Below are 12,432 nucleotides of genomic sequence, written 5' to 3' on the forward strand. Positions count from 1 at the left end.
CCAGGTCCCAGGTTTAACTGGCACCTCCAGTTAAAAGGATCAGGAGATATGAAAGACCTCAACCTGAGACTCTGGACAGTCACTGCCAGTCTAAGTAGACAATACTAATATTGATGGACCAGTGGTCTCATTCAGTATAAAACAGCTTCATGTGTCCACATGGCCATCAAGGAAGACCGGGGCTGCTATGCAGAGGAAGACAATGGTTGTCTCTGGCCTTGAAAACCGGGGCTGCTATGCAGAGGAAGACAATGGTTGTCTCTGGCCTTGAAAACCGGGGCTGCTATGCAGAGGAAGACAATGGTTGTCTCTGGCCACCTCTGCTTGTCTCTGGCCTTGAAAACCTCATGAGATGGAATTTCATGGAGTCTTGGCACTTTATGACTCATTTTATGTTATTTAACTTCTTCTTCTTCTTCTTCTTCTTCTTCTTCTTCTTCTTCTTCTTCTTCTTCTTCTTCTTCTTCTTCTTCTTCTTCTTCTTCTTCTTCTTCTTCTTCTTCTTCTTCTTCCAACTGCAGCGTGGATGCCTTCCAGTCTGAGTATGACAGCTCCACATAAAAACTCTCCCAAGCTACAACCACAATTTTATGGCCCGGTTAAGTCTTTTAGCACCCCACATGATGCCCACCAGATGTAATCCCAGGATCGCTTTTTCTCCAATGTACTGATCTTTGCAGCTTTTTCAGTTCATCTCCCCATTTTGGCAAGTATTCATAAAACTGTGCCATGAATAATTAAGAGTGATTTAAATATTCATACGTTGTTAGGGCAAGTCCTTTTATCAGACATTTGAGGATATATTAGTGAAACACGATGTATTTCACCAAGAATGAGATTATCCTAAAATAGCTACCCAGGTGCAGGGAGCAATAAGAAATAGGCATGACTAGCCGGAAGGTTGCAAATATATATCTGTAATATTCCTGCAAATTCATAAATGGCTGCTATGCACGAACAAGCCTAAAACTATATTGGAAGCATTAATTTCATTGGTTGAATGACACTGAAGGGAGACTTTCAGCATCGCTCTGGGACTGGTGCCGGGCAGCCTAATCCTGTGGTTTTGCGAAAACAGTTGTTTCTTTGCTGCTGCTTGCACCTGCACACAGGAGGGACGTGCATTCAGATACAGACAAATCAAATCATAAATTTAAAATGTCCAGATTCATTCATATTGTTATTATAACTGATCTGCAATAAAAATTAACACTTGGTAATATTTGGGCAAGAGTTGTTCAGCGGTTGGACTTAAAAAGGCAAAGGAGAGAGTGCCCAGCAGGTATACAACTGACAGGGGCACACACCAATCTGCAGAGTCACCTATTGATTTTGCAGTCAATCCCAACAATATTGTTGGTTTGGAGAAAGGGGCTGCAGTTTGATATAATATCACAGAGAATTCTGGCGGCTTGTTTTTCTGTTGTCTCTGCTTCAGCATCAACTGAGCCAAAGCCTGCTGAGATGGATTCTCCACACCTTCTCCTCCATACCTTCTTATCTTCTTCAGGCAGAGGACCACTCACTGACTTGTCCTGCCTTTTCCCCTTCAGGGACTGAGGTGCAAACAACATTGCAATGTTCAGTTGAAAGCACTTCCTCTCAACCCTGTAACCCACGCAGAAAGTGAAGGATGCCCCATTGACTTTATTCCTTTCCAGGCACCCCCTCACTGAGGCTCTCTAAAATAAATATTTTAGGCAGATTAAAAACTTAAACAGATTAGAGGTTTATTAACAGAAAGAGGAGATGGCAAAGGGAAGAATAATAACTTGGAGATGGATTTTGATGAGGCAAATAAGACAGGAGGCAGGATAAATATATATGCACTATACACAAAAGGTTAGCACAGAGGTACAGAGTTTGTTTCTCCATACAGCACTTAACAAGATTGTTCAGTTTCAGTTCAGCTTGGATGTTACAGTTTTTTAGATGTTTCATAGGTTGTACAGTTCTGTTAACTGTATAGATGGTACTGGCTTTTGATTTCTACACATAGGGTCCTAACACTGGCTTGGTGCTTATACACAGTAGCCTCACACAGCTCTCATAGTTAGAAAAACCCTCAAAATAAAATATAACCTCTCTACTGAGGTAAATCAAAGCAAATCCCCAATACCCCGGACCTACTGGTATACAGGAATACTTCTCTCACTAGAAGATATTCCTATCCTGGTTTATTATGGCCTTACAGCTTGGCCCTCCAATAAACTCTTCCACCGGTATACTTTGTCTGTGCATATATTTGCTTTCACCCAGCACTCATGCCGATATCAGTAGCAGTCCCACACTTTGATTGACTATTTCTCTTAGAGATGTCTAGTTTTTCACACACAGTCAAGGCAAACAGCACTTAATAGCAGGAAGGCTCAAGACCAAAAAGATTCACAGATTCTTCTGACAGGGAGTTAATCTACTTCCCCTCCGCATCATACAATACTTGGCCAATCAGAGTGCAGGAGGCCACAACCAATCAGGTGGCTCCCCTGTTCCTAGGAGTTTCGTCCTCACTCTGACTGTAAAATGTTGTTTTAGACAAAACTGCACATTTAAAAAAAATCATATTTCCTTGCAGTCTGTCTCACCTGTATTTCATTTGTAGAAGTTTGCACAAAAGGTAGGAAGCACTAAAGAGCAGGGACAAATGGAAGCAAATACTACACTTCTTCCTACTGGTGCCAGTGTTGCGTACAGTGCAATAGAGACAATCTTAGGGCAAAACCAGGTGAGATACTTGTGATATGAGATCTTTCTCAACTTTCCTTACACAGCCATCTATGTAGTAACTAAAAGAAGAAGTAGAAGAGTTTTGGATTTATATCCCCCCTTTCTCTCCTGTAGGAGACTCAAAGGGGCTTACAATCTCCTTGCCCTTCCCCACTCACAACAAACACCCTGTGAGGTAGGTGGGGCTGAGAGAGCTCCAAGAAGCTGTGACTAGCCCAAGGTCACCCAGCTGGCATGTTTGGGAGTGTACAGGCTAATCTGAATTCCCCGGATAAGCCTCCACAGCTCAGGCGGCAGAGCGGAGAATCAAACCCGGTCCCTCCAGATTAGATACACGAGCTCTTAACCTCCTACGCCGAGATGCCAACCTCACAGAACTTCTTATGCTCTTCAGAATTTTGAAAAAAATCCAAAGAAGCACAGAATCTTGGGGGGGGGGGGAGGCAGCTACCATTTGCCTGACCTGATCGGGACAGCCCAGGCTAGGGTGATCTTTTCAGGTCTTGACAGCTAAGCGGGATCAGCCCTGGTTAGTACTTGAATGGGGAGACCACCAAGGAACTCCAGGGATTGCTGCATAGATGCAGGCAGTGGAAAACCACTGTTGTTCACTGCTTGCCTTGAAAACCCTGTGGGGTTGCCCTAAGTCAGCCTGCAATGTGATGGCATTTCCCACTAGCAATATTTGCCTGGGAGAAGTGGGGAAAGCAAACATTCTTTGGGGTGGGCTTGCTTTGGGAGACATGTTGAGCAGCGGGCTCCCACCATGGAATGCAATATGAGAGTTTCAGTGTCCTTCAGGCAAGATCTAGGCCCTTTGATGGGGGCTGACTCCCACATAAATTGTCAAGCCCAGGTAAGTAATGTTCTCCCATCCCCTTCTTGAGTTTCAAATGCTTCTATTGCATTCATTGCCGTGCTGGAATTCCAAATGACTGTTAAGCCTGCCCTATTGCAATTACTGGGTAGCTCCTGCATTGATATAAATCTAATCGACTTTTTGGCCTTGTCAGATTAAAACCTACCTATCAGCCTGCTGCAGTCCTCTAGATCTCCCTAAATCTGTACTCGGTGGAGAATTTACGACCAGGAATTGCATTTTGCAAAATGATTAAAGTTACCAAACAGCCATAAAAAGTTGCAATAGTGAATATCATTTTTTTAAAGCCTTCTTAATTTATAAGAGGTGGTAGGTTTATTGTCGTTTAGACCATGGTGATGCAGCAATTTCACATCCTGCTGGAGCGGCACGTGGACAGCCTCCTGACTCATTTGTGAATTTAACTTCTTTTTTAAAAAAACACATTTATTTAGGAGGCTACCTGCTTTAGGAAGGAATATGCAGACCCAGTGGGTTGCTCCTTTGAGCAGATTGAAGAGCTGAGAGGATTGACATTTTCTTAACTGCAAAGATGGCAGTATGGAGGCTGAATCTGTCCCTCTGCCAGCACCCTGGAACTGAAGGCACTAAATTCTGCAAAGCCTCAGACTTGTAACTTCTAAACCAGGCTGAACAGGACTTTCCAAAATTGTCCCTTCCTTATGAGGTCCCTCCCCTCTCCAAACCCACCCTCCCATGCTCCACCCCAGATCTCCAAAAAATTCTGAACCCAGCGTAGGCAACCCTAATCAGTGGAGATAGGCTGTGCAGAGGGGGCAACTGTTATCTCACACCTGCATGAAGAAGAGGAAGTTAATGGGTGACACAATTGCCATGTTTAAATATTTGAAGTGATGTCATGTTAAAGATGGAGCAAGCTTGTTTTCTGTTGCTTCAGAGATCGGGACAGGGAGTAATGGATTCAAACTACCTAAACATGAGATATTCCACCTGAACATTAGAAAGAACTTCCTGGTGATAAGGGCTGTGACAGTGGAATACATGGCCTTGGAGGGTAGTGGAGTCTCCTTCCTTGGAGACAGAGATTGGATGGCCATCTATCAGGAGTGCTTTGTGTATTCTTGCATGACAGGAGGTTTGACTTGATGGCCCTTGTGGTCTCTTCCAACACAACAATTATATGATCCTATCTCCTTCCTTTCCAGGTAATGAAGGCCAGATAGCTATTATAAATAATAAATATAATCATTCATCCTAAAAAGTGACATGGAATTCCTAAAGCAAAACAACTGAAAGGAGAAAACATCCGCCATGTTATTCCAGATTCCTGGTTAAGTAAGCTGAAGGAAAGTTCCCCATCCATAATAAGAACCATTCCCATCAACAGATCAGCTGTTCCCCAGCCACCAGATGGCCAGCTAACCATCGTGATCCCCAATACCACCTGGCAAAACCTCCGGGGAGGGGGGCATTCAAAAACTGCTCCCACAAAGGGAAAATATAATTCCATTCCCCCAAGGAGAAGTTCGTCTCATAACTGTCATTGCTAGGCGAGGTCCCAAAGACCCGACATCCAGCCACCAATGCAGGCTGCAATAAACTTCCCACCAATCCATTACACCTCATGGGCTACCAGCCCCTCAGACCCATAGACCCTAGCGGGTTCAATAACACAATCCCTTACCGGCAAGCCAGGCTGAGTTGCCCTGGTGATAGGGAAAAGTAAAAGGGGGAGGGAAACGCGGGCAGCCCGTTGTAAAAGTGCGGGGAACAAAAACGCCCTGCTAAAAAACCAACCGCTCACCATGCATGCAAGCCAAGCTTCTGGCTGGACCCGGGGCACATACAAACCCAAGGGCCCCACTATTGCTAAACTAGTCAGCGCTAACCCCCAAGTACCAGAGGCGAAGCCGCAAAACTGAAACTGGGCCCCACAGGCCCCAAAAAACTGCTACCCAGCTCCTCCAAGCGGGGTGGGAACCAAGCAGCCGCCGTCCAATCTATCCATTGCCTCAGGTCTCAACCAGGGAATGCTAAAGCGGCTGCTACCTCCTGAAGCAGGAGGAGAAGAGAAAAAAAGGGCGGTGCAACAACCCCACCTAACGACCCCCCCATTACCGGAAAATGTTCTCCTGGCCCCGGTGACAACCTCGCAGCCTGTACCGATCAAGTGTACCCATGCCAACTTACCACTCCTCAAAAGGAAGGGGGGGTCCAACCCTGAATTAATACCAACCCCTTGGAGGCCCCCCATCAAGCCAATTGCAATGAGAGCACCCAATGCAATACACATCGCGAATGCGTGAGGGAGGTGACAGAAGTTACAACCATCACCCCTAAGCGAGGTCCAACAGCCTTTCCGCCCGTCTGGGCTAAAAGGTCCCATGCCCCGACGAGGTAAAGCCATTCCACAACTGCCATGAATACCCAAGGGGCCGTTCGCCCCACCAGTGTAGGGACCGCCGTTCCGTCAGGGCTACAGTCCCTCCCGTTGACCCGGCCCCTTGTTACCTCAGCCGAGAATCCAATAAGAGCACCGCTAATAAATCTGTGCCATTCAATGCCGCCAGTCCAAGAGGGGAAGGAGGGGTTGGGGACACCTCCATAGCATAACCCCCCAAGGCTACGCGAACCCTATGTATGAAGGAAGTGGAGAGGAAGCCAACCACCTGACCTCTGTACCAACACAAAGTCCACTGCCACCCAAGGCTGTCTGATCCAAGAAGAATGATTGTTCTTGCTCGGGTAGTTGCACCGCATGGCCCCCAGGAGTGTTAAGCAGCCTGCCAACCCCCTGGCCAACTAAAGCTATTGCTAATTGGATATAGAATCCCGGGACAGGCATCCCACAAATGCCTCACCCATAATCAATCAACAGCGCTACGAGTAAAACGCCCCAACCACGAGCCAGGACCCTTGCCCAGCCTCATGCCAAAAGGCACAATTGCAAATTCTCTGTCCCCATACTCACCAGAAAGGGGGGAACTGGCCAACTGGCCCTTCTCGTCTGCCCAACTGGGCGAGTGGCAGCTGCCGTGACCATGTTCTTTTGGCTGACACAATGTCTCCACAGACAAAGCTGTCGCCCCCTCTCCCACCCAGGAGTTGGTTTATCGGCAGGAGGTGAAACCCTGGGAGTGCTGGCCGCTGAATCAGCCTTAGTAGGTCTTGTTAAATCCCTGATGGGACCGACACTTCCATGATCCCCAGGTCCAACAGACAAGGCCTCCACGACCCCCGACGAGTGGCAGCCAAAGTGACCACGCCCTTCCGGTTGGCAAGAGGTCTGTTTGAACAATGCCATCACTGCCATCTCCCGCCCTGGAGTTGGCATATCAGCAGGCGGTGATATCCTGGGAGTGCTGGCAGACGAATCTGCCATTCCAGGTTCTGCCAAATCCTCAATGGGACCAACCCTTTCGAAAGGCTCAGGATCAACGGACAAGGCCTCAAGGCTCTGGGCCATGGGATAAAGTATGGGAAGAGGCCACTCAACCATGCCGGTTGACCCACAAAGGCCGATCTCGAGCCAACTGAGGACCCCACCGCATCCGCGGGAAAGTCACGAGCCTCCACGATTTGCGCCCTTGGAGGTACCATAAGAATAGATGGCAATAGAGTCAAAGCGGGCAAGGAGGAAGAGGAGGCCACCAAGGTGACCTCTCCCACAGATCCAAGCCTTCTTCCTCCAAAGGCGCTTTGCCAGGAATGGTGTAGGGTGGGTTCAAAACTGGTTGCCACTTGTGCCCGGAGAAACGGCACCCCGGCCGGGACCAGAACCTGCTCCCAGGCCACGTAGCCAGCACCTCTTCTTATGCCCCCTGCAGTTAACTCACAAATAACCTGCTATGCCGAGTGCCCCCTGCTGCCTCTCTCTGCCGCCATAACTGGGAAAGAGCTACCAAGTCTTGCACCAAAATTATAACAGGAGAAATGGGAGGTACCCCCGTAATTCTGCAAAGCATGACCCCTTCTTGGCCTAAATCCCGAACAGGTAAATAACACCCATTCAGTTTTGCTCCAGGCATCGAAAGAGACTGGAGCAACCGCGTGCTTCCTAATATATAGGTTGCGTGCTCCGCCCTTTTCACTCATGTGCATCACAAGACCAGGGCAGGAGGTCTCTCTGTGCCCTGCCCCCTGTCGCAATTATGGCCCAGTTGATTCTAGTGCCATTATACATTTTACTTGGACGTTGTGGTTTTCTGGGATTTTTGGCAATGCTGGAAAATACTGAATTTCAGATAAGATCAGAAAATACCAAATTTCAGAGAAAATTAGAAAAACCATTTTCTTTCAACTGCAGGAAGAATAAGGTTGGTTCCACACTTGCGTTATCGACCTAAGTTCGAGCTGCATTCGACCTAAGTGCTCCGCACAACCACTGGGATCGACATGGTTTAGTCCCAACTTCACCCCGTGTAACGGTCAAATGTCCAACTCCAGTTGGGAACTACTACTTTTTCGGGGAACCACGCTCGAACTCAGTTCGATTCCAGTAAAGTGCAGAATCTCTGGTGCCCGTTCAGCCAATCACAGCTGAGTGTTTCAGGCATGCGTAGAGATGGAGAACCGCCATGGTGAAAAGTGCGCCAAATTTCTGACAAGAGGTGGGAGCTATGCAAATCTCACCCTCATCACTTTGTCGTGTCGCCTCTACGTAGCACCTATGCAGGTTTTTTTAAAAAAACCTACCATAGAACAGTAGCCAATCGGAACGGAGTGGTGAAGAGGCACTGGATTATCCCGCCCTCCGAGCTGGGATCAAGCTGGTTGCAGTGGGAACAACAATGGCTTCGACCTAGGTCAGTACCCTTCTCAGGGAACTGGGTCGAACCTATTTTACTCATGTGCGGAATCGCCCTAACACTGCTTTGTCTCTAGCTACTAATACCTAATTTAATTTCCAATGGCACTTTACCTAATGCATTCCCTAGAAGTCTCCAGTGTTCATAATATAAAACTACATTGGAGCTTTTTTAATATAAAAAAATGGTTTTTTTGCTCCCATAATTTGCCAAGTGGTAGGATTTCATGACGGAGGTCCTAATTCAAAATGGCAGCTAAGAAGATGCTCCTCTCCGTATTTCTGAGTCCAATATCTCAGGAAATAATGATGATGGAGTTCTGAAACAAAAATTCAGTGAAAGCTTAGGTTTATGGGAGTATTTTAATGGCACAGAAGCAGAATATCTAACAAGCATATAAGTACTGGCAAACTGTAAAGCTGAAAATCATAAGAAAATGATTTCCCTTTCAGTCAAATACAGAGTCACAACTTTCAGCCAAGTCGTTTTGCTGACATACGCATCACTGTAAAATGAATCCAAGTGTTATGGACAGAACGTGCTTTTTTTATTTTGAGTGGCCATTGGCATAACAGAGCATGTAAATTGCCAGTAGAAGTGATGATGCGGTTGAGAAAGAAGTCTCTTTGCCCTGAAGTTGAGGCTGCAAAGACATCTTGATGACATGTCCCACTCTCTTAAACTGTTCCAGCCACATGTTGTCACCAGAAAGGTTGGGGAAAGTCAAAGCAAACTACCTCGGGCCCAGAGGATTCATCCCAGCAGTGAGCCCTACCAGAAGCTCTTGGCCCCAGCAGCTACTCTCCCTCATGGTTTGCTGATGCCAGCCCTGAGTCTAGTGGTCCATCTAGTTCAGCCAGATAACAGCCAACCAGTTGCTCATGGGGCCAATAATCATAGAGACAAAGCCAGTCATTGAGAAGGGTTTAGTTTCTTAGACTGTGATCTATGCTATGAGAATGAATGCTGGCAAGTGAGAGATGTGGTGCACCTCATTAGGTCTGAGAAAAACAAGTCAGGTTGACATCAGTGGTGGTGTTAGAAAGTGCTGTCAAGACATAGGCCAACTTGTGGCATCCCCATATGGTTTTCAAGGCAAGAGCACAACAGAGGTGGTTTGCCTGCCTCTGCATAGCAATCCTGAACTTCCTTGGTGGTCTCCAAAATACTAACAAGGGCTGACCCTGCTTAGCTTTCTTGATCTGAGCCATCCAGGTTAGCCTTGACATTCATACCAGATTAGTTTCTACAGCACTGTTTTTCTAAGTAGCCCTTAGCAATGTTAATGCCCATTGTTCGGGTCAAAAACATACCACGTATGCGCAGGTTTTTTGGGCGTACAGGGGGAACTTGATGCAAACATTCTTAGCCAGAGTTTGATTCATTTGGCAAGAACCCAACAGACCAAAGTGATAGTTCACATCTGATTATTCCATTCGAACATGGTACGTTCAACTGCTGATTTTGTCGAACAGGAAATTTTCGGTCTCACTAATGTAAACGTGTAGTTGGTGGAGTCACTGTATGCAGTGAGCACTCATGAATGGCTTTACATTAGCTTGGAGGAAGGTGGGGTAGAGTGCTGCAAGGCTCTGTCCTATGTCTTCCGTTGTTCGACATTTTATGATGTCATAGAGGGGATGCTTATTGAATTTGCAGACCATATCATAGGCAGATGAAGACAGTCGACTGGGACATGCTGAGGGATCTGTAATGTCAGGCTGCTTCAGCAGGGGAAAACAACAGAGCGGGAAATCATAGCACAGAGAAGAGGCAGGTACAGCGTGCCTGAAATTACTACTTCAAGTCCCCCATGCTGCTAGGAATCCTGGAAAGCAATTCCAGAACCTTTGGATCCATCCGGCCATTTCAGCTCATGTTAATTGACAACTTTGCACCAACGGCTCTGAATACTAATGTACAATAAAACTACTCTGTTAATCATATGCGTCTGACTGTTTATATAATACACCTCCAAGCATTTAAATCAATTTCTGGACATATCTAATACACATAAAGATTCTATCCACAAACTTATTATATATACAAATAACAAAAATAGTCAATTCTGAATACAAAATGGACTCTTGGCCTCAATGAAATAACTTGCAATTCCCATTTGTGCATGATGCCAATAAAATGAATTAAGCCCTTAATTTGGGCTGATCAACTACCAGGTAAGGATTGATCTCGAACCTTCTTCTAAACCTTCTTCTAAACCTTGTATAAACCTTCTACCAGTATTATACAATGCCTTTTGTTAGTTTCTTAATTACTTGTACCATATTATTAAAAAAAGAGACCATTTTTACTTCAAAAATGTAGGGGGAAAGATATTCCTTATAAGTATGTGAGAATTCTCCAGGATTCTCTCTTTACATTTCTAGTCTTCTTTCGTGCACCCTAACAGTTTTACACTCTTGCTTTCTTACAATAAAAGGCTACAAATCATAACCAACTAGTTCATATCCCCATAAATAGGAACAGTTTAATAGAGTGGAACATGTCATCAATATCCCCATAAATAATGTTCCATTCCAGAAATTACAAGTTACAAACATGCAGTGTGTACCAGGACAGCCTTCCTAATGAACGGGTACATTAGAACCCAGAGCCATTGGTGCAAAGTGGTCTCAGAGTTACTATCTTTAGTTGCACTTCCTCCCTTATAGCATTAATCATGGTGAACCTCCAGGTGGTAGCTCCGGGGATTACAACCAATCGCCACGCCACAGAGATCAGTTCACCTGGAGAAAATTGCCTCTTTGGAAGGCGGACTCTACGACATTATACCCCATTTAAATCTCTCCCCTCCCTAAACCAACCCACTTGAAGTTCCACCCAGCAAATCTACAGGGGTTTCCCAATCCAGAGTTTAGGCCGATTAGACTGAGCCAGCACCACCCGTTCAATCCAACTGATTTTGCACTGTTTGTTCTCCCCCGTGCAGCTCCCTGGTTCATCAGACCTCAACAGTGATAACCTTCCCAAGCTCCAGGTAGGGCTTGTGACCCAGCCTCTAGGGCTTCCTGCCCAACCTCCCAGGCGTCCTGTCCAAAGGCCCAGGTGGCCTGCCCAACCTCCCAGGCGTCCTGCCCAACCTCCCAGGCGTCCCGCCCAACCTCCCAGGGGTCCTGCCCAACCTCCCAGCCATCCCGCCCAACCTTCAAGCCCAATCTCCCAGGAGTCCCGCCGAACCTCCCAGTCATCCAGCCCAAAGGCCCAGGAGTCCTGCCCAACCTCCCAGGAGTCCCGCCCAAACTTTCAGACATCCCGCCCAACCTTCCAGGCATCTTGCCCAAACTCCCAGGTGTCTGGACAAACCTCCCAGGTTTGTCTGGACAGAACTCCCAGGTGTCCGGACAGACCTCCCAGGTGTCCGGACAGACCTCCCAGGCGTCCGGACAGACCTCCCAGGCGTCCGGACAGACCTCCCAGGCTTCCGGACAGACCTCCCAGGTGTCCGGACACACCTCCCAGGTGTCCGGACACACCTCCCAAGTGTCCGGAAAGACCTCCCAGGTGTCCGGACAATCCTCTTAGGTGTCCGGACAGACCTCCCAGGTGTCCGGACAGACCTCCCACATGTCCGGACAGACCTCCCAGGCGTCCGGACAGACCTCCCAGGCTTCCGGACAGACCTCCCAGGTGTCCGGACACACCTCCCAAGTGTCCGGACAATCCTCTTAGGTGTCCGGACAATCCTCTTAGGTGTCCGGACAGACCTCCCAGGTGTCCGGACAGACCTCCCACATGTCCTGACAGACCTCCCAGGTGTCAGGACAATCCTCCCAGGTGTCCGGACACACCTCCCAGGTGTCCGGACAGACCTCCCAGGTGTCCGGACAGACCTCCCAGTGTCCGGACAGACCTCCCAGTGTCCGGACAGACCTCCCAGGTGTCCGGACAATCCTCCCAGGTGTCCGGACACACCTCCCAGGTGTCCGGACACACCTCCTGCCCAAAGGCCAAGGGTGCCACCCAACCTCCCAGGGATCCCGCCCAAAGGCCCAGGTGTCCCGCTCAAATTCCCAAGCATCCTGCCCAAAGGCGTAG

General features: G+C 47.6%; 1 protein-coding gene across 1 annotated transcript in view; it reads right to left on the reverse strand.

Moving 5' to 3' along the window:
* LOC125435428 (cilia- and flagella-associated protein 251-like) overlaps positions 1 to 12,432 on the reverse strand; it is a gene marked incomplete at its 5' end in the record, with an annotated part of 208,150 nt that overhangs the window by 86,836 nt on the left and 108,882 nt on the right. The window contains 1 exon segment of the mRNA XM_048501628.1: positions 405 to 515. Coding sequence (XP_048357585.1) covers positions 405 to 515 — 111 coding nt within the window.

Source organism: Sphaerodactylus townsendi, linkage group LG06, assembly GCF_021028975.2.
Source record: "Sphaerodactylus townsendi isolate TG3544 linkage group LG06, MPM_Stown_v2.3, whole genome shotgun sequence".
Lineage (NCBI taxonomy): Eukaryota > Metazoa > Chordata > Lepidosauria > Squamata > Sphaerodactylidae > Sphaerodactylus > Sphaerodactylus townsendi.